This window comes from Dendrobium catenatum, unplaced genomic scaffold, assembly GCF_001605985.2.
Source record: "Dendrobium catenatum unplaced genomic scaffold, ASM160598v2 fragScaff_scaffold_450, whole genome shotgun sequence".
NCBI classification, from domain to species: Eukaryota; Viridiplantae; Streptophyta; class Magnoliopsida; order Asparagales; family Orchidaceae; genus Dendrobium; species Dendrobium catenatum.
In genome coordinates, this window is record NW_021318912.1 from 40,559 (window position 1) to 65,622 (window position 25,064).

General features: G+C 36.9%; 3 protein-coding genes across 3 annotated transcripts; all 3 read left to right on the top strand.

Moving 5' to 3' along the window:
* Positions 1 to 932: 932 nt before the first annotated feature.
* On the top strand, positions 933 to 5,656 carry LOC110093551 (28 kDa ribonucleoprotein, chloroplastic). Its single transcript, XM_020818468.2, has 4 exons — positions 933 to 1,596; positions 2,308 to 2,409; positions 4,784 to 5,074; positions 5,282 to 5,656. The coding sequence occupies exons 1-4, from the start codon at positions 1,012 to 1,014 to the stop codon at positions 5,345 to 5,347; spliced, it is 1,044 nt and encodes a 347-aa protein (XP_020674127.1). The 5' UTR covers positions 933 to 1,011; the 3' UTR covers positions 5,348 to 5,656.
* Positions 5,657 to 10,790: 5,134 nt separating this feature from the next.
* LOC110093531 (protein SIEVE ELEMENT OCCLUSION B) lies at positions 10,791 to 13,558 on the top strand. The gene is made up of 4 exons (XM_028694295.1): positions 10,791 to 11,591; positions 11,752 to 11,818; positions 12,143 to 12,252; positions 12,318 to 13,558. Exons 1-4 carry the CDS (start codon positions 11,024 to 11,026, stop codon positions 13,556 to 13,558), a joined length of 1,986 nt encoding a protein of 661 aa, XP_028550128.1. The 5' UTR covers positions 10,791 to 11,023.
* Positions 13,559 to 16,997: 3,439 nt separating this feature from the next.
* Positions 16,998 to 19,015, top strand: LOC110093559 (leucine-rich repeat receptor-like serine/threonine/tyrosine-protein kinase SOBIR1). The gene has a single exon (XM_020818477.2). It carries the CDS (start codon positions 17,083 to 17,085, stop codon positions 18,940 to 18,942), a length of 1,860 nt encoding a protein of 619 aa, XP_020674136.1. The 5' UTR covers positions 16,998 to 17,082; the 3' UTR covers positions 18,943 to 19,015.
* The last annotated feature ends 6,049 nt before the right edge of the window (positions 19,016 to 25,064 follow it).

Below are 25,064 nucleotides of genomic sequence, written 5' to 3' on the forward strand. Positions count from 1 at the left end.
TCGAAATGCTAGGGTTCATATTGGTTCAATTTGGGTCAAGCCCAAGTCTAACCCTTCAACCTATTTCGACCCTCTATAGATCAATAACTTACCATTGTCTAAGGACTGAGATCATTTTGTATTAACATATTAGTAACATCTTTTAATGATGTTGCAGTATCTTTTCCAACCAAGGCAAGTATCGACCAATCGAATCTTGTGGCTTCAAGGTAATGGTTAAGGGGCCTTATGACCAAAATCATTACGAATGTCAATGATGCATCCACATATAACCTTGGAATAGCCATTGCCAAAGGGTTCGACAAATTGGATAGATTAAACTAGGAAAATTTGAGCTATGACAAATTTGGGTTAACTTGAACAACCTAAGTTAATTGATACCAAATTTAGTTAATTATCATCACTTTGGTTGTCAAACCATCATGATCGTGTTACACAAATTCAAAGTATTTAGGCCAGCGAAGATCATCTTGTGCTAATGAGAGCCTTATTGAGTATTATGTGACAATGTTAGGTCAATTATGATCGAGCCTGAGTTGACTTAGACTCAGATGAACTATTTAAATTAAAAAGATCAAATTAAATAATTTGGGACAACAATAGTTACTAATTAATCCGGGCCATATAAGGTCAAGCATGACTGTGTAGGATATATTAGAAAGCATTAGTCTAGCTTTGACAACATTTATCCACTTACAGCTTATTATGAATATTTTCATTGAGAATTTAATAAAATAAAGTCCTTCAAAAATAAGATCTTAATATTTTTAAGCTTGGCATCATAAAAAAATTAAGAATTTGATAAAAAAAAATGAATTTATAATTTTTTTATATTTAAATAAATTTTAATAAGTCTAGGTGGGATGATAGAAAATATATGAATAATAAAAATGTGTGTATATATATATATATAAAACCTAAATGATTAAACTTTTGTCCAAATAAATACATCCGCTCTCTCACTCTCCTTATCCTCTCCCCCTTCTCATCGCCTCCTCTCTAGCTCTCGCCATGGCCGCAGCTCCAGCGCTTCAGCTCGCCATGGCAGACAGCTGTCTCGCGACTCTCACTGCTCCATTCGGCTCCAAAGCATCGTCCCACGGTCTTATTCCCTTCCGCACAAAACCTATTTGTTTCCACCGCCTCTCCTGCTCTTCTGTTTCGCTTTCATTTACCACGTTCGAGCTTTCCCTAGCAAAAAAGAAGGTTCCTTTGGTTGTTTCCCTCGTAGCCCGGACCTCCGATTGGGCGCGCCAAGAGGAGGAGGAGGAGGAGGTTGAGGAGAGCGCAGAAGGGGAAGAAGATTTTGAGTGGGAAGGCAAGAATGAGAAGTTTGGGTTGTTGGATGGGGAAGGGCCGGAGGATGGGCTTTCAGAATGGGAAGGGGAGAGCCAAGAAGGGGCGGAGGGTGTGAGAGAGGTCAAAGCTGAAGGAGATGGCTCAGTGAATGAGGGGTTTTTGGAGGGAGCAGAGGATGATTCTTTCCCTGAGCCCCCCGAGGAAGCTAAGCTTTTCGTAGGGAATCTCCCTTATGACGTAGATAGCGAGAAGTTAGCCCATTTATTCGAGAGGGCTGGAATCGTTGAGGTTGCTGAGGTAAATCTGCTTACTTGAGTTGATTTTTTTGCATCCTTATACATTAATGTTGATGCTATGCATTGTATTGGATTATGTAGTACAATGATTTTTCTTGTTTTTTAAAAAGGGGCTGTTTGGCTACAAGTAGGATTTAGTAATTCTTGTAAATCCAGATTTAGGGAGGCGTTAAATCTAGTTATATCCTAGTAAATTGATTCAGATATTCTGAAGATTGAAGGAGAATAAGATTTGCAGATAAGTTGTGTAAATCTCTTATAAATCCTGCTCTTTTGCTGTTCCTGGCCTGTTTTCTTATTTTGTTAAGTTCTATTTTTGTTACATTATAGGATTTAACTTGATTTAAACAGCTTATCCTTGCATCTTCTTCTCCTTCATAAGAGAATTAAATCCTAAAGCGCAGGATTTAGTCTAAATCCTGTGCTAAATCTTGCAACCAAACAGTCCCTATGAGTAATGGGACAATTTTTTTTATTTTATTCCCTTCGCCTACTTAAACAAGAGCCTCTTTTGCTGTTACAGTTTCTTTGCACATTTTTAACTGTTCGGATTTGAGTGCAAGTAGGGGTTGGAGATGGATTTTAGGCTGATGTTGTGATTATGTTGTGATGATGAATCCTTGCCTTCTTGTTGTACTATGTATTTGATTGTTTTAGTAAATTAGGTTTAGAAAGCGTGTAAAAGGTTATCATTATTTTTCTTGCATTATAGGTAATTTACAACCGGGAATCTGGCCAAAGTCGCGGTTTTGGGTTTGTCAACATGAGCAATGTTGAAGAAGCTGAGAAAGCTGTGGAAATGTTCAATCGCTATGTAAGCCTTCAAATTTTTTTGCTAAGCAAAAGCATTCAAATTTCATGTAATATTCTTTATGTGCTAAGAAGTTTTCGTTCTTCCTCGTTTGGCCTAGCTTGAAATTGATTTTTATATAATTGTTAACCTTTGGGTTATTTCATGTGATTTCTTATCTTTATTACAAGTAGCTTGTTGATCAATTTTTGAATGCACTAAGCCACAAGTGAATCATAATAAGTTAAATAGGCCATGTTGCTACCATTGCATATGCTTCTTTGATGATGTGTTCCAACTACATTACTTTTCATGAACTTGTCAAATCACAATTTTTTACTTATATGACTTATAGTATAAATTCTTACCACCCTCTACACAACTTCATGATCATAGAAAATGCGCTTTAGAGACATCTCGTCCATATTTTTCGAAGTACTTACATCCTTATTTTGTACATCTCCACGAAATGTGCCAAAGCACAATACAATACTACCAAACAAAGCATATGGTTATTATGTAGCAGGGATTGTTTGGATACTTGGATCACTTGCATTTGGTGTCAGCATCATGCATGCTATTGAAAAAGCATATATTGGATATCAAATAATCATAAAAAAACACTAGGGTGCTAATAAAGTTGCAATCTGTATGCATATAATTAAATTTTTATTTTGGTTCTAGCCTTACATAAAAGAAAAATTCGAACTATTAGAAATTGCAAGGTTTATTGAAGATGTGTGTTGGATCATAAACCATTGATACAATGATTGTTTTAAGTTTTTTTAGCTCATTATTCTATAGAAATTTAATGATTTTTTTCAAATTTTATGGAGATGATGTGGTTTCCATGTGTGATTATGGATCTTACAACATTTGAGGCAAATGATCAAGTGGCTTGCTGCATCAAAAAGTAACGTAGTATTTTTTTTGGATGAACAAAGTTTTATGATAAAGATCTTTTACAAGTTAGTGATGGGTGAAATGGCTCTTCTATTGAGGTCAATTCAACCGTGGATGATAAGAAAAAACAAGCATCATTATTGACTCCTATTTGAAAAATAATTCTTCCTTGGCTGCTTTAGCAAGTGATGATGACAGTTAGAAGAGTGTAGTAGGATATTTTTTTACTAGACCAATGGTTCTCCATAAAGTTTTTATAAGCCAATGCATGGTCTTGAAATCCTAATGGATTAATGAGCAAATTCCTAGTGGATTATTGAGCTTGAGTGCTACAACTAACAATTTGTGTTGGATATGGAAAATTGATATAATAGAAAGTCCCTTTTTTATTCAATTTAGGTCCTTACATGCAACAAAAATCATTGATATCTAAGCTGCGGTTTGTGTGTGTGTGGGGGGGTGGGGGTGGGGGGGGGGGAGGAGATGGTGAGAATATTAAGATGAATGCATGGCAAAAATAAGAAGGATAAATTATGATTTTTTTTTATATTAACATGATATCTATTGAATATAAAGTGATTGAAATTTGACTCAAGTGATTTTTATGTTTGCAACGAAAGGTAGAAAGTGCACCCATTAAATAATATGATAAATATAATTTTAGAGGATTAAGAAGAAAAAATGTGTTGATCTAAGATTACATGGATAATAATTCTTTAAAATAGTTTGCGAATAAAATGTTTTAACTCCTTAGACAACACTCAATGGTAAAAAAAAAAAAAAGATTCATAATTCTTATCTCAAATAGTTGCAGTACTAATGAAGTTAAGTTTCTAAAAACATTTCGAAGATCTTCATGACCACTATCCTATAGTGGTTACAACTGTGTAATTGGATTAAGAGACACTTTTTTGAAGATTATAGTTAGTATTTAATAGTTATGGAAGGGAGTAGGACCCTTCAAAATAGTTGGTATCATTTTCTACCTATGAATTGATCCTATTTTGAATCTTAGGAAAGATGCTATAAATTGTTGATTGGATGAGTATTGGAGCATATATGATGTTAATATGTTATTAATCAATGAATCAGAGCGCTATTAATGCAGCCTAGCTTCAACATTCATGCAAATTTGTCCAAGATTACAACCAAGCACCTACATTAAATATGAAGATCATCATCAAGCTTTCATAAAATTTAAAGCAAGTTGTATTGATTCAATGCATTGGCCCGCTCTCTCTTTCAAATTACATTTAGATGAATTCAAAAGAGTGGTTTTACCTTCCTTTCAAGGATTGGTTGGCCCGCCCTTTTAAGCAAATCAACATTTGCTAAACCAAGGCCTCAAAATTAGTTTTTTGCATTCAATGTTAGACTTTCTGTGTTATGTTTCTGGTTGTCTGTGCCTTATTAAGATGTTTTAGGAAATAATGAATTGTGTTTATTCATGAAAAGAATATGATGATTAAAACTGTTTGTTGTGCGTTGTTTTCAGGATTGCAATGGAAGGCTTCTGTCAGTTAATAAAGCAACTCCTAGAGGTTCCATTCCTGAAAGAGAAAGACAGCCTCGAGAGTTTGAGCCTTCTTCTGTTAGGATATATGTTGGGAACCTGCCATGGCAAGTGGATGATGCTCGCCTTGAGCAAATTTTTAGTAAACATGGTAAAGTTGTAACTGCTAGGGTTGTTTATGATCGAGAGACCGGTCGTTCAAGAGGTTTTGGCTTTGTGACAATGGCTTCCAAGAGTGAACATGAAGATGCAATTGATGCTCTCGATGGACAGGTGAGTCATATTTCCTCTGGTTTGTAACGGCAACTTCCTTTTTCCTCTTATTAGCATCTTCCTTTTTAGCTCATAAAGTGAACCATTTAACTAGATTGCCTATTTGGCAAGTATGCTCTGTGGGTTTGGGTAATTGTTTTTGGATATTTATGTTTAAGGATTCAATTATCTGCTGACTTCTTAATCCTTGCTTTCATGGCGAAGCAGACTTTGGATGGCAGAGCTATTCGAGTGAATGTGGCGGAGGAAAGACCTCGACGGGGATCTTTTTAGTTGCGGCGAACCGAGTATTCTTCGCAAGTTGGGTTAGCTTGATTGGCAGCATTTGAGCCTTGCATGTGTCAGTTAGTTTTATAGCTTATGTTGTATTGACTGTTTTCTTTTTCCTACATTTGCCTATTCCTAAGTAGGATGATTTTGAGTACATTCAAAGTCCTTTCTGGGCATATATGGAGAGTATTTTGCTTGTCTTCCAGGTTTAGATTTTATCTGAACAATCTGTTTTGGTGATTTTGATTTTACAAACATAAGCAAAGAATTGTTTCCAGAGCTTAATTTTATGCTACAAGCATTCTATATTAATGATTTTGATCAATTGTATGGAAGATTTGCAGAGCTTAAATTTTTAAGCCTGCAGATGCTTATTTTGCAAGCTTTCAGATTGCTTCTAATGATGGAGATCTTTCAGTATGTGAGAAAACAGCTAACTTAGGCTTCATTTGGGACGACTTTCTTACTGTTTCTTAGAAAGCTGCTATAATAAGCAGTAAGAAAGCCGTTTCGAATGAAGCTTTAGTTTCACTATGAGAATGAAATTTCTGGCATGAATGAGCTTGAATTGTGGTTAGTGTCTTGATGAGTTGAAGTTGATCTGTTGGATCAGATTATTGCTAATCAATTCAAGTTCTGATTTGATGGTGATCCCCTACCATGCTTAAGATACCTTGATGTTGGTCAAATTAGGCTAGAGGTGTAAAGGAATTGAGTTCAGCTCGAGTCAGCCTTGCTTGAATTTGAGCATGATTAGTTAATCGAATATGAGCTCGAGCTCGAGCTCGTTTTATATCTTCAACTTGGCACAGGAGTTGACTTATCTATTATGAAAAAATGATAGTTAATATAAAATTGCTATATATATATATATATATATATATAGCTTGTATATGAGATGTCTATGTGAATTTATCTTAATTGATCTAAATATTTCTGGAAGAAATGATTGCATAATGTAAATGATGATAATAGTGCATTATTATTCAACGAGAGACTGCGAATAAATGATGTTTGTGTAATATACATAGAAATTTTTATTATTAATAAACAACCATTGTATAAGTTATTTTATTTTTCTTAAAATTTTTATGAACTTATAGATATTTAATAGGAAATTTTCTTCTCTACTTATTTTAATATATTATGTTAAAATAATAAATTTGAAATTTTTATGATTTAATTTTGATTTTTTAATTAAAAGATAATAATTTTGAAAATTAGGAAAATTCTAATTATTTTAAAATTATGAATATGTTGAATTTTTTTAAGAATAAAATTAATAAACTCAATTTTTGCCCTAATATGATGGCATGTTAGTGGGGCCGGCCTGGCCCGGCCATGCCTACCCATTCAATGGAACTATTATTAGGTCCGGTGACCGGACGTAGCTTTACGTGCGGTCACCACTGAGATCGCGCCACGTGTTCTTACTCTTTACCGCGCGGCCCGACGACTTGACCCGGACTGGAATCCGGGAATGCTATGTTTACGTATTGCTAGGTATTACTCGGTATTGCTCGGTATTGCTAGGTATTGCTTGGCAATAACGAGAAATATTGCTCGGTATTTGTCTTCACATAATGGTATTTCTTGTTATTGCCGAGCAAAATCGATAAATACCTAGTAATACCGAGCAATACATAGCAATAACGGGTTGTCATGGATTTAAAAAACACACGTGCGACATACCCACTATTCGCCGGGTTGGGTCCGCGGTTTTGTGCCTGCTACGTGGCACGATCTCAGTGAGCTCTATGTCCGTTCACCGGACCAAATAAAAGTTCCATTCAATGGGTGACTAGCTCCTTTTTTTTTATAAAGGAAACACTTTTTTTTTTTTTTTTTGTAAATTTCATATTGATTGAGCTCCTTTTTAAAAAATCACCCATTTCCTCTCTTCCATGAGTTTAAAAAGAAAATGTTTGCCATAATTTCAATTTTCTTCATATCTTCAATGGAAGGCCTATTCAAATAATTTTGGGCTTTATTAACTTTATACTTTGATTAATATGTATGATTCTATATCCTATTTAATGAAATCTTCTAAACTTTATTTTAATATAATTTCAATTGATTTATTTCAAAGTTGTTTAAGACTCGATCGAGCTTCGTTTGAGACAACTTTCTTACTGCGTTTTAATACAACTTTCAAGTATACAAAAAATTTAAACTAAAATCTGTGTTAAAAATCTGTTTTAGAAAGCAGTAAAAAAACTCGAAGCCCAAGCTAATTAGAGCTTAGTCCCACATTTATTTAAGCTTAGATGATCTCATATGTGACGGATTGAGCCTTATTCATTCTAACAATAACATAAGCATTAGCTTAATTAACTTGACCCAAATCAAACTAGGCGATGGAATATTTCATTAAATGGCCTAAATAACCCTATACATCTATCTATAGGAAGCCACACGAGCCTAGAGCTTAGTCATTTGTGGCTAACCCAAGCTAGACCTAAGTAGAACCTAATTAAGCTCATGGGAGCTTATTAACCCACTTAGATAGAAAGATTAGCCCAAGCTCTAAAGTGATCATTGTGATGCCCCAGAATTTAAATTGGAAGAATTTTTTTTTTACTTTTAATTTTCACAACCCGAGCTATCTAAGAGCAACATAAATTAAACTATCGATTAATATACATATATATATGTATGTATGTATTCATTTCCCAAAATATCATAATCACCTTAGTAGATGGTAGAAACACGGAGCAGGTTAGCGAACCCGAATAGACCCAATTGAAAAAAATGGCCCAATTGAACCATGCTTAAGCCAAATTGGTTGAGCCTACATATTTCTTAGGTAGCCAACATCCTCCCAATAAGACTATTAGGATATGATAGCCTTGAATTAAATTGGTTTAACTAGTTAATCCCAAATGAGTTAATCCTAATTTGCTATCTAAGCACCCAAGGATTCTAACCACTTTATTGCATAATCTAGCTTAAAAACTCCTTGTAATTGGCTTAGATTAAACTCAATATAGCCCAATTAGAACTTTGCTTACTATTGGGACTAATAAGGTTTGACCAGGCCAATTAAACCTTGATATCACCACCATTTTAGCTTAGAAATTGATACTTAGGTGGCCTAGCCCAAACCCAAACCTATATTATACTCATTAATCACCTACGGAACCATTTGGATTAGGGGTGTAGCGATCAGAGTCAAGCTCGAGTCACCCGAGCTTAAGCTTTGAGTTTGATTAATTAATCAATTTCAAGATCGAGTTTAATTTTATGAGTTCAAGCTAGCTTGCTAGCCAGCTAGCTTGTTTGCAACAAAAGAGAGAATGATTATCATTCAAGTAATTAATATAATAAAATCAGAAAAAAAAAAAAGAAAAACTATAAGATACATAATAAAGAATCACTTGATATAAAAAGTTTGAGATATAACTTTTAAATTTTATAATAACCTTATACTCAAATTCCTAAATTCTAACATATTTTAAGTATATTTTATAGTAATATTCTTTAAAAGAGCAGACTTAGGTTTGACTTGTTAGCTCAGATCACAACCTCCATTTAACGAGCCCACCTCGAGCCGGCTTGACTCCGCTCCCCTAAATTAGATCTACCCAATTGCATGCCTCACTACAAGAAAATCTGTCGGAAAATAGTTTACCGGAAAGCCGCCGGTAATTAGCGATTTTCCTGTAGCGCCTAACCCAATCATTCACATCACTATATCCCTACTACTAAAATAAGTAACCATCTAAATTTACTTAAAGGACTGTATCAACAAGCCAAGAGCACCATTAACAAGCAATCCCAAAGCACTAAAGCTGGTCCTTAACAGCATCCCTCATTCCTCAAGCAATGACAGCTCCACCACTTTGCTCTTTATATATTCCCATTGTTACCTCCTTCCTTCCTATTTATTTCCAGACCAGCAGCTTCCATTACTACCATCAACCAACCTTCTTACTTCTTGTGCTCTCAAGCAACATTGAGAAGAAGATGGCAGCGACGCCATTAATGGCCGCAAGCACAGCTCAAAAGCTTCACGCCATAAAGGGAGAACGCCATCTCTTCTCTTCATCAGATGATAATATTATAATGAAGCAGATTCAGCAGACTCATTCACCTGAAGGGAGAGACTTAGATGTTCGGCCTGTTCTCTATGTGGTGGAAGAAGTCTTGCAGAGAGCCAATCCTTCGTTCGTTCTGGTACTGTTTGCGGCAGCTTTCTTACTGCTTTTAAAACATTTTTTTTAAACAAAAAATCATAAATTAAAAAGTTTTGTAATAAAAAGTAACTTAAGTTTCATTTGGGACAACTTTTTTATTGCTTCTTAAATCAACTTTTTAGTTTAAAATTTAAAATTTTTATATTTAAAAGTTGATTTAAGAAATAGTAAGAAAGTCGTTCCAAACGAAACCTTAATGTCTCAAAAAATACCTTAATTAATTATGATTACAACAAAATTTTAGTAATTATTTTTTTTTTCTGATAATATTTTAATAAAATTGGGCTTAAAATATTTCTAATTATAAATTTTTTATGTTATTTATTCTGCCAATTATATAATTTTTTTAAAATATAACGATTTTATAAAATGAAATAATTATATTAATTATTTTTCAATAAATTTTAAAAGTATTTATTTTTCTTATGGCACAAAATTTTTCAAAATTAAAATAATATTCATTTTAAAATTCAGAATTTGAATTAATTTATAAAATATTTCACTTTTGTTTTAAATATTACTTAATATTTTTTCTCTATTTAGTAATTTCTTTTTTATTTTAATTTTTAATTTGTTTTATATTTTCTGTTTGTATTATTTTTTCAAAACATATTATTTTATTTTAATTATTTCATTTTATTTCACATTTTATGTCATAATTCTTTCTAATGATAACTCTTATAATATTATGTATTTTATATTTTTTTAATATCTTGTTATTATCATTAAAGGCTGTACATTTTTAACTTTGAGTGAAATTTACAAAAAAAAAGACTATATCCTTAAATGTATATTTATATTTTCATTTAATTTACTTTATATAAATTTATTTCCTCCCAATTTAGATAATCATTATTTCTCATAGTTTATAAGAACTTCCCTCATTTAACTCATGTCAAAAATTTATTGTTTGTTAAAATTCCAATAATTATTTTCTATACTTAAAACACCTAAAATTTGTTTTCTAAAAATAAATTGAGCATCTTTTTAGGGCAGCCTTCTCGTGGTTTTGCTTTTCTACAACTTCATAAGCACCTTTACAAAATGTTGTAGCCGTCCCAAGCAGAAGAAATTATTCTGCGCGGAGCCCAAATGCTTCAGGACTCCAATCAAAATTGACCATGTTGCCTATACACAGCCTGTATTGTGTATAGGCGACGTGGCCAATTTTGATAGGAGTCCGGAGGCAAGCTACATTCCGACTCCTGTATTGTGTACAGGCGACGTGGCCAGTTTTGATAGGAGTACGGAGACAAGCTACATTCCTACTCCGCACAGAATAATTTCAACCTAAGTAGACCTGTGCGGCTATAAATTAAAAAAGACCCATTTATTTTTCTAAAAATTGAATTTTCAATTATAACTTTGCTTCTTCTGTAGAACATCTCTGTTCAGCTTATTCTTCTCTGTGCAGACATCAACCACCCACCAAAATCAACTAGAACCAGTTCATGAGGCCACACAACACACAGGACTTACTCCAATGCTGGAAGCCATTGCATTCACTGTTCACAGAATCTCTTATGAGGTTTCTTCACTGCACATCCTGAATTACTTCTATTTCTTCATCATTCATACAAAGTTCTTCTTCCTGCTTCAGGTGACTTTCAAATGCTCTGGTGCTGGAGATGCCCATTCAACAACCATGGCCGTCTTCCACACTCTCTCCACCTTCACTTGGGATGCCAAAGCAGTAATGGCTTTGGCAGCCTTAGCAGTCAACTATGGCGAGTTCTGGCTTACTGCGCAGCTCCATGCGGAGAACCCATTAGCCAAATCTTTGGCTCTTCTGAAGCAGATTCCAGACATCATTGAGCACACAGATGTTCTCAAAGCTCGGTTCGACGCCATTAACAAGCTCGTTACAGTCATGCTCAGTGTCACCAAATCCATCATAGAATTCACTGAACTTCCTTCTGATTATATTAGTTCGGACTCTCCTGACGTGACCATGGCCATGGCTCATATCCCCACTGCTGTCTATTGGGTCATTAGAGGCGTCGTTGCCTGTATTTCCCAGACTATTGGTCTCATCGGAATCGGCCATGAGTAAGCTCTAACATCTACAAGAAGTGGTGTAAACGAGCTGAACTTTTAGTGAGCTTAGGGGTGTCAATTTCGAGTGACGGGTCCGGTTCGGGTCGAACCCAAAATTGACCATGGCACTATTTGGGATAACCCGAACCCGACACGTTTTTTTTTTTCAAACAGGTCAGTTCTTCGAACCCGAAACAGACCCCGCTTCAGATCTGGGTCAAACCCAAAACCGTGAAAAAATGTTAGTTTTAGGGTCAAAAAATGGGTCAAACTTCATTTTTCGGGTAAAAATGGGTCAAAAACAGGTCAAACTCGAGTTTCCGGGTCAAAATGGGTTTTCGGGTAAAAAAATAAGTCAATTTCGGGTCACTTTCGGGTCAAAGGGTTAACTTGAACCCGACCCGATTTTTTAAAACGGGTCGAATAGTTGAACCCGAGCCGTTTCGGGTCCGGGTTGACCCTAACCCAAAATTTTCGGGTCGGCTTCGAATCTGATTTTCGGGTCGTGTTAAAAATTTTGACACCCCTGAGTGAGCTAAAGTGTTGTAATCTTTAATTTTTTCAGATACATCAGCTCAACAACAGAGGCATGGGAGCTCTCCACCATAGCTCACAAACTAGCAAACATACATGGCCACCTCACCAAACAACTTGACCTCTGCAACAAATACATTGGTGAGTAGATTGTACAATGCATTCTTTCAACTCGAATCAGATCATAACAACTCTGAAATGCGCAGATGGAAAGAGACATCACGAAGCCTATCAAACTCTGGTTAGGCTCTTCGAGACCATCCACATAGACAACTTGAAGATCCTCAGGGCTCTAATCTATTCCAAAGATGATCTTGCTCTCTTTGATTGCTTCAGAAAGAAGAGAGTTGGTGTTGATGTGCTGAGAAGGAAAATCGTTATGCTTTTCATAAGCGACCTCGATATTAGCCATGAGGAGCTCTTCATTCTCGTTCAGATATATCAAGATATCCACCATAGCAAGACTGAAAGGAACTATGAGATAGTCTGGTTGCCAGTTACAGACAGAGACCAGCCATGGACAGAGAAGAGAGAAGATGACTTCAACAGATTAGCCTCAAATATGCCATGGTACATACTGCACCATCCCTCTCTTCTTCAACCTGCAGTCATCAGGTACATAAGGAAGGTCTGGCATTTTGAAAAGAAGCCAATTTTGGTGGTCTTAGATCCTCAAGGAAAGGTTGTTTGCCCCAATGCAATCCACATGATTTGGATATGGGGAAGCCTGGCCTTTCCTTTTACTAGCAGTAGAGAAGAGGCTTTATGGAAGGAAGAAACCTGGAAGCTGGAGCTCCTAATCGATGAGATTGACCAAACCATTCTTTCCTGGATCAGGGAAGGTAAGCATGTTTGCCTCTACGGAGGAGAAGACATAGACTGGATCAGGCATTTCACCAAGCAGCTAAAGTACGTGGCACATGAAGCCAAAGTGCCACTGGAAATGGTTTATGTAGGGAAGAGCAACCCGAAAGGAATCAAGAAGGCGATAGGAATCATCAAGGAGGAGAAGCTGAGTAGCTACTGGGACGATCCCGCCATGGTTTGGTTCTTCTGGGTGAGGCTGGAGAGCATGTGGTACTCGATGATGCAGCACGGTAGAAACGTTGAAGAAGACCAAATCATGCAGGAGGTGATGCATATGCTGAGCTTCGGCGGTGGCGATGAAGGATGGGCTATAATCAGCCATGGCTCGTTTGAGATGTTGAAGTCCCATGGTAAAAAGCTCCATGATTGCTTGCTGGACTTCGAAAACTGGAAGGCCGACGTGGAGGTTGAGGGGTTCTTACCGGCGCTGGCGAAGGCTCTGCTGCCTTATCAGACACACGAGCACTGCACGCGCCTGATTCTTCCAGGCGACACAGGACAAATTCAGGAGAAGGTGGTTTGTGCTGAGTGCAAGCGTCCCATGGAGAAATATGTTCTCTTCCGCTGCTGCAAAGACTGATAATAATACAAATATTTTCTTATGTTGAATCTTGATCCTGCATGTTTGGTGTGATTTTGTCAGAAATGATTGTCATATAAGATGTTGTTGCAGTGTGAGACAAATTTGATATTTTAATGCTATTTTTTTATTTTGTGCTTCGAGAGTCTTGTAATTTCTATTTATTTTTCTAAATTAGTGAAATCATTCACTCTCTGTGGCTGTAGACATCTTCGTTAAAACACGTAAATTATTATTTTTGTGACTGTTTGTGTTTGATTTTGGTTTTATTTTCGTTGTTTGCACAACTTTAAACCCTTAAAAAAAAGTATTCTATTGAAGTGTTCTAAATCAAATTTGCTTTAAAATTGAAGTTAATAGAAGAGAAGATATACTCATCGAAGAACTCGGAATTGAAGTTGCCGGATCTTTTAAAGCTATTTGCATACTCAAAATGAGATCACTAATGATTGCCCAACTTTAACGGTTGGGTGGCGGTAGTTTGATGTTGGTGGTTTGGCGATGACAGTGGCCCTACGACAGTGGTTAAGTAATGGTATTTTGTTAAGGTTGGCTAGATGGAGAAGGACAAGCAGTGGCATAACGACGGTGTTTTGGTGTTGAAGGTCTGATGATGATGATTATGTGATAGTCGGGTGGTGGTCCAATAGTGGAAGTTTGATGTTGGTGGTCTTGCGATGGCAATAGTTTGATGAATGTGGTTGGGCAACTAATAATGAAGGTTCGACTATGATGTTTGGATGGTTTTCCAACAACGATGGCCAAGCAATGATCTGATGGTGGTGGTTAGATAACGAAGGTCAGATGAAGGTGGTCAAGAAGGTCAAACAACTGCAATTTGATGTTGGTATTGGTGTGAAAACCGAGGGAACCTGCAAAACAGAGAAAAGGAAGAGGAAGCAGAGCAAGCAGAAGATAGACGAAGGAGAAGAGGGAGAGGAAGTGTGGGTAATTCCACTGTAGCTGTATTCAAAAGTTCTGCCAAAACCCAATGGTTAAACGATGGTGTTTTGATGTTGAAGGTCTGATGATGATGATTAGGTGAAGGTCTGATGTTTGAAGTCTTATGTATGATTGATAAATCATACATATTATAAGTAGATAATTTTTTTTTTAATTTCAACTTATTATACATACAATTAGGGGTGTCAAAATCTGACCCGAACTAGATCTGATCATGAAAATTTCGATTTATAGTCAACCCATTTGCTATAGGGTTCAGGTTGGAGTTTTTGACTCATTTGTAAAATCGAGTCGAGTTCGAGTTGCACCATAAACCCGAAATCAACTCGGGTTTTACCCTAAAATGAGACAGCATTTAGTTGCATTAGCTCATTTGTCTGTGTCTAGTCTCGTTGCGTCTGGGCCTGATGGTCATGCCAATTGTCTAGTCGTGTGCAGACGCAGCCATCGGTATCGGCTTGTCGTTTGAGTGTCGTTCACAGGCCATTCGCGTGCTGCCCGCAGTGCAACGTCAAGTCCTAGATTGCAACCCACATGCCACACCGGCACCGCCTCAATCCGAGCTAGCCTTGCATGCTGTCGTGCCGACTGCCGCCTCAACACTCAATGGCCTCGCCTGTTCTCATCTAGTTTTGCAAGTTGGGTCGAGTCAACACTATAACCTGCACGGGTCGGGTCCGAGTTGGATATTCTGACCCGTATGCAAAATTGGGTCAGATTCAGGTTAACTCATTTGAACCCGAATTAACTTGGGTTCGACTCGAACATGACCCGCCGACCCGTTTTGACACCCCTACATACAATTTAGTATCATAAACATGATTATATAAATATCAATTTTTAGGTTATGACCAACAAAGTTTCTTAAAATTTGTTTGTAGTTGGTGGGATGAATTAATGATTACATGGAATCATAGATACTCATTGATTAACACTTTAAAGGACTAAAAAAATTTTCCAAGCCAAAGCCTTTCATTCCCTCTCTCAAAGCATAGTTTGCATGAGCTCCCAAACCATTTAAGCCAAGTCTATAGATTAACCTATGGATTTAAGCCAAACAAGAATTAATTTTCATTCTTTGAATTTTTGCTAATTTTTTGCTATTTTTGTTGTAATCATTAGTGTTGAGTTGTGCTTGCCTAATAAGAAGAGTTTTTTTAGGTTACGATGATTTCTCGATTGGGTCAAAAAGATAAGGATTTTTTAGGCTTCATTTGAGATGACTTTCTTAGTTCTTCTTAAAGCAGCTTTTTAGTATAAAAATTAAATTTTATGTACTAAAAAGCTGCTTTAATGAATAGTAAGAAAGTCATCCTAAACGAAGCCTTAATCTTATAGTAGTAAGTTCATTTAGTGAAATATGAATATGGGAGAAGATTAGTTGTAAATGTAGAAATTAGTATATCATATTTCTTTTCTTTGCTTGCAAGAAAAAAAAAAGGTACATACTTATATGGTTTCTAATTTATTTATTTTATTATAATTATAATTTTATAATTTATTTTTTTGTAAGAAAATAATTACTAACTAATCCTAAAAAATTGAGAGCTTTGGGATATGAAATTTATTTTTAAATATGAGTGATTTATCTTGTATAATATGTGAGCTAAATTATAGGTCTGAGTTTAAACTCGTGGGTCAATAAACTCAGCACATAAGCTCGTTAATGAGTTAGCTTCAAACCGACTTACGAACCAGCTTGACTCAATGAAAAAAAATCGATAACAAACCTCTAGTGAGGGTGATTTCTTTAGCAATACATTACAACAACAATAACAACAACATCAATCAATTATCTCAACTATGCGGGGTCAGTTATATGAATCTTTTTTCTCCATTGTGTACGGTTAAGAGTCAAAATTTTATTTAAATCTAATAAAAAAAAGACTATTTCTAATATTTTATATCCAAATCTTTTTAGGTCAACCTCTCCATTTCTTAACATAGGCTAAATCTTATGTATCAACCCTCCTAATCGAGTTGTCAAAAGGTCGACGTTTTATGTGACCAATCCATCTAAGCCAACTCTCTCTAATCATATATACTCTCTCAACCAACTCTTCTAATCGAGTCATCAAGCTGTCGACGTTTATGTGACCAATCCATCTAAGCCAACTCTCTTCAAAATGCCGATATTTTATGTGACTAAACCAGCTAAGGCAGCTCTCTCTAATCATATCTGTCATTGGAGCTACTCGAACCTTTTCACGTATATATTTGTTTCGAGTGAAGCTAGTCAGCCACCCAATCATTCTCATCTTTGCAACGCTTATATATCAATACATTATGAAGGATAAATTTTTTAAAAATAAATAAATATTTAGATGAATATTAAAAAAAGAATTAATTATTTTATTAAAATAAACCTATAATTAAAAAAAAAATCTTATTAAATTTGGGTAGGAATATTCTCACCCTAATTTTCCTCAAATTATCCATTTTGCCAAAACGCCTCCTCGCCGGCTTCTTTGTGTCCCCCACCACTTCCACACTTTTCCACAGTGATCCATTCCTGCTCGCGTTTTATACCCACACTTCCATTCCCTCATCTACATCCCAAGATGGCCGGCGCCACCGCGACGAATGCCGGAGATACCCTCATTCCTTTGATCTTTCTCCTCATCATCATCCCCGCCGCCACCAACGACGCCGAAGACCTCCGTCAAATCCTCTCCCATGTTGGCCTTCCACGCCGCAGCGCCGCACTCTCAAACCCCTGCCTCATCACTGGCATCTCCTGCAAGCTCATCGGCCCTTCTCTCCGCACAACCCGCATCTCTCTCCCCTCCCTCCGCCTCGCCGGGTTCATATCCCCGCACGTCGGCCGCCTCTCCGACCTCCGCGAACTTTCCCTCCCCAAAAACCGAATCTCCGGGCCCCTCCCCGCCGAACTCTCACTCTGCACCAACCTCGAAACACTCAACCTCCGCAAAAACCGTCTTTACGGTGAGATTCCCGTCGATTTTTCGTCCCTTACCTCTCTCCGATCCCTCGACCTGTCTTCCAACAGCTTGTTTGGCGACCTCCGCTTCCTCGTCTATTTCCCCAATCTCGAAAACCTCTCTCTCGCCCACAACTTCTTCTCCGGCCAAATCCCTCCTTCCCTCTCCTCTTTCCCTAATCTCCTCACCATCGACCTTTCCGGCAATTCCTACCTCACCAGCAACCAACCATCCCTTACCCTCCAGCGCCGCAGCCTCCTCCCCTCAGACACTCTCGCCCCAAATCCCTCTCCATCCGATCATTTCATCGCAGACAGCCCTGAATCCAATCCAACTCCCTCTCCCATGCCCGTCAACCCCCACCACCGGAAACACAAACACAAGATCCTGAACTGGATACTTGGATTCTTCGTAGGCTCAATCGCTGGCGTCCTCAGCGGCCTCATCGTCTCCACTATCTTCCACCTAATCCTCAACTACATCCGCGGCCGTTTCCGTAACCGCAACGGCGCCGAAATTTTCAGCCCCGTCATAAAAAACAAGAAAGACCTCGCCTTCCTCGAACAGGACACCGGATTACTCGACCTCGAAGTCATCGGCCGCGGCGGCAGCGGTGAAGTCTACCTCAAAGAACTCCCCGCCACCAGCGGCGTCAAAATGATCGCCATCAAAAAGATCCGCAAAGCCGCCGTAGAAAACAACGCCGAACCCTTAACCGAACAAGAAAGCCGTCTCCTTGACAAATGGGTGCGACAGATCCGATCTGAAATCAAAACCGTCGGCCGAATCCGCCACCGCAATCTCCTCCCTCTTTTAGCTCATGTCTCCCGCCCCGACTGCCATTACCTCATCTACGAATACATGAAGAACGGCAGCCTCCACAACGCCCTCCGCGAAGCTGCCGAAGGCCAGCGAGATCTAACCTGGTTTACCAGACACCACATCGCGATGGGAATCGCCGCTGGGCTCGAACACCTTCACCTCCACCATAACCCCCACATCATCCACCGCGATCTAAAGCCCGCTAACGTCTTACTCGACGAGAACATGGAGGCCAGAATAGCCGACTTCGGATTCGCCAAAGAAGTGCCGGAAGCCCATACGCACATGACCATGTCGAACATCGCCGGAACAGTCGGCTATATCGCGCCGGAGTATTACCAGACAATGAAATATACGACGAAATGCGACATCTACAGCTTCGGCGTGATTCTCGCGGTGATGGTGATCGGGAGATTTCCGTCAGATGAGTTCTTTGTGGAAACAGAGGAGCTCGGATTGATTAAATGGATGAGGAAGCAGGTGAGGGTTGCGAACACGGCGGCTTGCTTCGACGCAAAGATCGCCGGAAGAGGAGACGATGAGAATCTTGAGCTGGCTTTGAGGGTGGCGTGTTTCTGTACGGCCGATGATCCCAAGGAGAGGCCGAGCAGTAAGGAGGTGAGGCTTATGTTGGCTCAGATTAGTTGCAGAAGCTAAAGAAAATATTTTATTTCATAATATGTTAAAATATAATAATTTTAGTAATATTTATGTCTTAGTTTGATGTTAATATTATCAATTACTTAGATATTACTCAATATTAAAAAATATATTTTATGTAATGTAAAATTTTAAGTGAATTTTTCTTTTTTCACTTTCTAGTTTATTTTTTATGTATTATAAAGATCAAAACTTTGAAAATGTGTTATCGTTGCCATTATTATCTGCTGCCAGACCATCGCCGCCGCCATCACTACTCGCCACCCGCTCGTCCCCACCAGCACCGCCGGCAGGATGGATTGAAAAATTCATTCATGTGTGTGTGAGGATCCATTCTTATAATTAAGTTCAAAAGTTAGGTTTCGGCTAGGATGATTTTCTTATTGCTTCTTAAAATAAATTTTTAATCTAAAAAATCGCTTTTAGTAAGAAAGCCGTCCCAAATGAGGCATTAGAATTTAATTAGATTTTTAATAAGCCCTTTTTATTGATCTTAGTATATATTTGATCCTATAAAAGCATGCAATAAAGTCATGCAAATATTATTTTTTTTTATTTTTTTTTATTTTTATCTATTTGTATATATTTTTCTTCATAATAAATTAAGAAATAAATTTATAAAAACATGTAAGACCTTAAATCCAACTAATGAACTATAACTTAAAATAATTAAATGAGAAAAATTAAAAAAAATATTATTGTTGTACAATTCTAAAAATTAGGTGCTATGCAATTATTTAGAAGAGCGGTATAGCATGAAGTAGTAGAAAATAGTATTATGATTATGGCTTTGTTCGGAACGAAAAATTATTCTTTGCGGATCCCGAATGACGTCTGTAGATCAACCAAAATGAGCCGCATCATTTTTTTCTCGTTACCATTGTGCACCGGGTGATGTAGCACGTTCTTGTTTGTCTCCGGATCATCTTGGAACAGTTTTCTTATTACTTTCTAAAGCAGTTTTTTAGTATAAATTTTTGTATTAAAAAACAGTAAGAAAGTCGTCCCAAACAAAATCTATATCTTCTTATAATATTTTTTTTCTTTTAAGTTAGTAAAATTTGGAGCCAATAGTTGCATGATTATAATAAAATAGTATTAGTCATGGAATATAAAATAGTTGAATAGATGGATAGAAAATATGCTCTGAAATCTATTAACTAATAATTTAAGTGTGACAAAAGAAAGATATTGTAAAATAAGTGTGAATAAAGAGACTTTGTGTGCAACACTTTGATATTATTATTATTTTGTAATGCGCAGTAGGAAGAAAAAGTCTTTTTGGTTTGAATTATGGTAAGGATGTATAGTGATAGAAAGATAAAAATTATATATTTTTTTGATTTAAAATAAGTGATTAAAAATTTGGAGAAAATAAAGATAACACTCATTTAATAATAAGGAATTGAAGTTTGATAGTTCTTAATGTATTTTTTAATATTATTTGATATATGTATATATATCGGTGTGTTGCGTGTATGCATATATATAACGGATAAATCGGAGAGGTTATTATCTTAGAGTTTTATGGAGGTTTGGCACTGTTGCGGGCTAGAATATACGCGGCGGTAGAGTTTGCAAATTCACGTCTGAGCGTTGCACGGATATTCAACACACAAACAGAAAAGAAAATGAACACCAGAATTTTTACGTGGAAAACCCTGAAAAGGGGAAAAACCACGGGGCCGCGCCCAGTTGAAAAGTTTCACTAGTGTTTTGTAAATTACAATAAGTTGATTCGTCCCACAAGTCATGACGATCAGATTACAATCTGTTTCTTCTAATTTGAAGCAAATTTACAAAGTTCTGCAGAATTCAGGCGTCTCCCGAAAATCCGGTAGAGTTCCGGCGTATTCAGGCGGTGGAAAGAACTCCGGCGGTGGTCGATGAGGAGATGATTCTCCCTTTCCCCTTTTTCTCTTCTCTTCTTCTCTCACTTGAGCCCCGATCAACCCGGTAACTCGAAATTGACCCGAGATGACTCACATACACCTCCGCCCATTTTAATTTTTCCTGTGTGGGAGGGAATAAAGGGATTGGACCGGACGTAGTGTCATCGCCTGGGCAGTCATCCGGGTAAACATGACCGTGTCAGGACAGCCACCCTCCCACACAGATGCCTACGATGCAAGTCCGCAGTCGGCGGTCTGCAATCTGATGTTTGCCTGCAATCATTGCACAACTGGTTTCACTGGATGACATGTCGAGTCCCTCGACGTCAATCCCGCACGAGAGGACCGCACCGACATTGCCTGAGCCCGCACTTGCCTTTGCGTCGTCGCCTGGCTAGTGGCCAACCTAACCTCACTTACCGCCAGTCGATACCCACTTTGCTGAGCCCCATATGGCGACCTGCTCCGTTGTGCATGTGATTTCTAGGTCACGGGTCCGGTCAACCTGGTAACCCGCACGGGTCGGTTCCGGGTCAACAAATCTAACCCGTTTCCAAAACCGTGTTGGGTTAAGGTTAACCCGTTTATGACCGGGTTAAGTCGGGTTCGACCCGAATCCGACCCGGGTCAAGTCTGGTTTGACCTGAACCCGACCTGTTGACCCAAACTGACACCACTAAGTGATGGTAGGCAGCCAAGTCAACGTGCATTGGTGTAGCCAGTCTATAATGATCAAAGCATTGTAAGATGGAGGATCGTAGTGATGGTGGTGGTTAAAGGGTCATTATTGAACAATCATGGCCAGAGGATTATTGTTGAGCAATTGTGGCTAGATGATCTTAGTTTGATGAAGGTGGTTGGATGATCATAGTTGAGCTACTGTGCTCGAAGGACCATAGTTGGGTGACACTGACTGCATGATTATAGTCAAGCGATAATGGTAGAACCATAGTAAAGTAACAAGGGTTAGAGAACCATGGTTGGGTAATGGTTGTTAAGGGATCATAACTAAACAATTGTGTTCCAAGGACTATAATATGGGGACAATGGTCTGAGGATTGTAGTCAAGAAATGGTGGTTGAAGGATCCTAGTTAGATGATGGTGATAGGGTGATGGAAGTTGAAGGACCATAATTGAGCAATGATGCTTGAAGGATTGTAGTTGAATGACAATGATCAAAGGCCCCCTAATAAGGCTATGACGATCGAAGGAACATAGTTGGTTGATAGAGGTCACAAAATTACAATTGAGTGATTGCGTAATAGTCCATATTTTAACCCAAGGAGTCATTATAAGTATAATTTGTAAATCGCCTTTGCCATATATGAATAAAATTATTTACATGATATACATGCATATCATAGACACTATACGACATACATATGATAATAACAAATATATTTATGCAATAAAATATTATATAAATTATTTTGTAACTGTTGGATACAACATTGCCAAAACTTACTGATCATAGTGCATTTGGTAATTGAATACTGATTATGATTTGCATTGCTTACAATGATTTATTGCTTATATGATATGAAACTGATCACATTGACTATCATATATTTTATAGTTATATGTTCATACTGATATTGACTGAATGATTACATACATAGTATTTCTAGTATCTTGCATTCATTTTAATTGTAAGTTCTAGTTACCCACTGAGTTGTTAGCTCACTCTGTGATTTTTCATATTTTCAAGAATGGGTCATCAGAATCCAATGAGGTAATGAAAAATTTGAGATTCAGGTTTTATTTTTTTAATGTATTTTTTTAGTTATATTCTTTCATAGTCACGAGTTAAAAGATAGACCGATGAATGTATAGATTGAATTCTTAGCTATTATAAATAAATTTTAAGATAAGAATATAGTTTTATATTTTGATGTATGTGATTTTTAGTTGCTTTCGTTGGATTAATTTATTTTGATGAATTCGTAGAGGCTCTAGTTGATTAGTTAAGAGATTAAAATAGGAGATTCTTCCAAAATTTGATCTTGGCGCGTTATAGATAGTCGGGCGACTATGTATTGATGTAATAAGATGTTATATAAAGTATTTTGTAATTGTTGTGTATAAGATTGTTATAACATACTGATAATTGTTCACTTGGTAATTGATCATTGATTATGATTTATATTGCTTATACTGATTTTATTGTTTATATGATATGAAACTAATCACATTGATTATAATATATTTTAAAATTATATATTCATTATGATATTGACTGAATGATTACATGCATAATATTTCTAGTACCTTGCATTAATTTTAATTATAATTTCTAGTAACATGCTGAGCTATTAGCTTACTATGTGATTTCACATATTTTCAAGAAGGGATCATCAAGATCCATTGAGGTAAGGACAGATTTGTTATTCAGATTTTATTTTATTTTTGTATTTTCTTTAGTCTTATTCTTTTGTAGTCAATAATTAAAACATACACAGATGAATGTATGAATTAAACTCTTAACTATTGTAAATAAATTTTGATAAACGAATATAGTTTTATATTTTGATGTATATGATTTTTAGTTGCTTCCGTTTGATTAATTTATTGTGATGAATTCATAGAAGCTCTAGTTGATTAATTAAGAGATTAAAGTAGGCAATTTTTTCAAAATTTGATCTTTAGGTGTTACAAATAGTCGAGCGACGGTGGTCGAAGGATCGTAGTCGAGTGATAGAGATTAGAGGATAGTTGGGCAATGGGAATTGGATGGTTATAGTTGGACGATGGTGGTCAAACGACCATAGTGAGTGATAGATATTGAAGGATTATAGTTAAATAATGGTGGTTAGAGGATCATAGTGAGTGATGGTGGTTAGAGACCTATAGTTACGCGACAATAGTCAGAAGCCCATAGTCGGTGATAGTGGTCGGAGGATTTTATTCAGACGATGATGGTCAAGGGACCATAACAAAGTGATAAAGGTTGGAGGATCGTAGTTAGTCGGTGGTGGTCGGAGGATCATAGTTAGATGGTGGTGGTCGGAGGATCATAGTTGGATGACAATAGTCAGAGAACTATAGTTGAGCAAATAGTGATTAAATGATTATAATTGGGTGACAGTGGCTAGAGGTCTGAAGTCAAGAAATGGTGGTCAAAGTAAATTGAAGATTATAATCAAGCGACAATAATTGATGGATTGCAATAAGGTGATGGTAGTTCGATGGTGCTATTGGAATTGTGGTTTAATGGCAGTAGTTGAGCAATATTTCGATGCCGTTGATTAAGCATTAGTCTGATGATAATGACCAAGCCGTGGCCTGGTGGTGTTAGTTGGGTGATGATCCTACGATGATGGTTGGGTGATGGTGTAAAGATGGAGGTTGGACAGTGTTCTCTTGGCGATGGATGGTTAGCAATTCAACAGAGGTGGGGTAGTGGTTCGATGATAGTGGTCAAGTGATGATCTAATAACTACAGTTAGACGGTAGTTTGGTTTTGGTGCTCATGTGGAGCTCTAGAATTCGTAGAGCATCTAATCTATCTTGAATTTGAAGCCAAAACACTCCTCTTTATGTAGAGAGTATCATCACATTTATAGATTTTTTAGGGTGAATGTCCCATAGATATTACTAAATTTTAAAACACTTAATCATATAGCTCAAATTGATTTCTTCAATCATAGATAGGTTCTTTAGCATTGAAATGACTTCATGGTGTCAAAATCAAGCGATATTGAGCTCATTGTATTCTTCCCGTCAAGATGTTTGACTTGACTATAAGTCTATAAGTATGCAATATTTATATATTGTTTGATCCTTTAATTGATATCCCAAAATTTTTTTATTGTGCTTCAAGCGTTCAATTCAGGTTCATTTGGAATCAAATTTAACAACTTTTGGTATCTTTAGGTTCATCTCATCGACACATTCAATTCAACTTTAAGTTATTGAAATCAAAATTTAGGCGATCCTAATTTTGAATTTGAAAGTTGTCAATTCTATTACGTATCGAGATTTATGCCCGTTTAAACTAAATTTTTATGACAAATAAATAAATATATATATATATATATATAGAGAGAGAGAGAGAGAGAGAGAGAGAGAGAGAGAGAGAGAGAGAGAAATCAAATAAACTTAATTATAATAGGTAGAATGACATGCCCTCAGATAAAGTCTTCTGATAGTTACTGAAATTAATGAGATGCTTCTGATATTTGCTATGACCAATAATGGGTTTGAATTATTCAATAAGCAGCATTAAG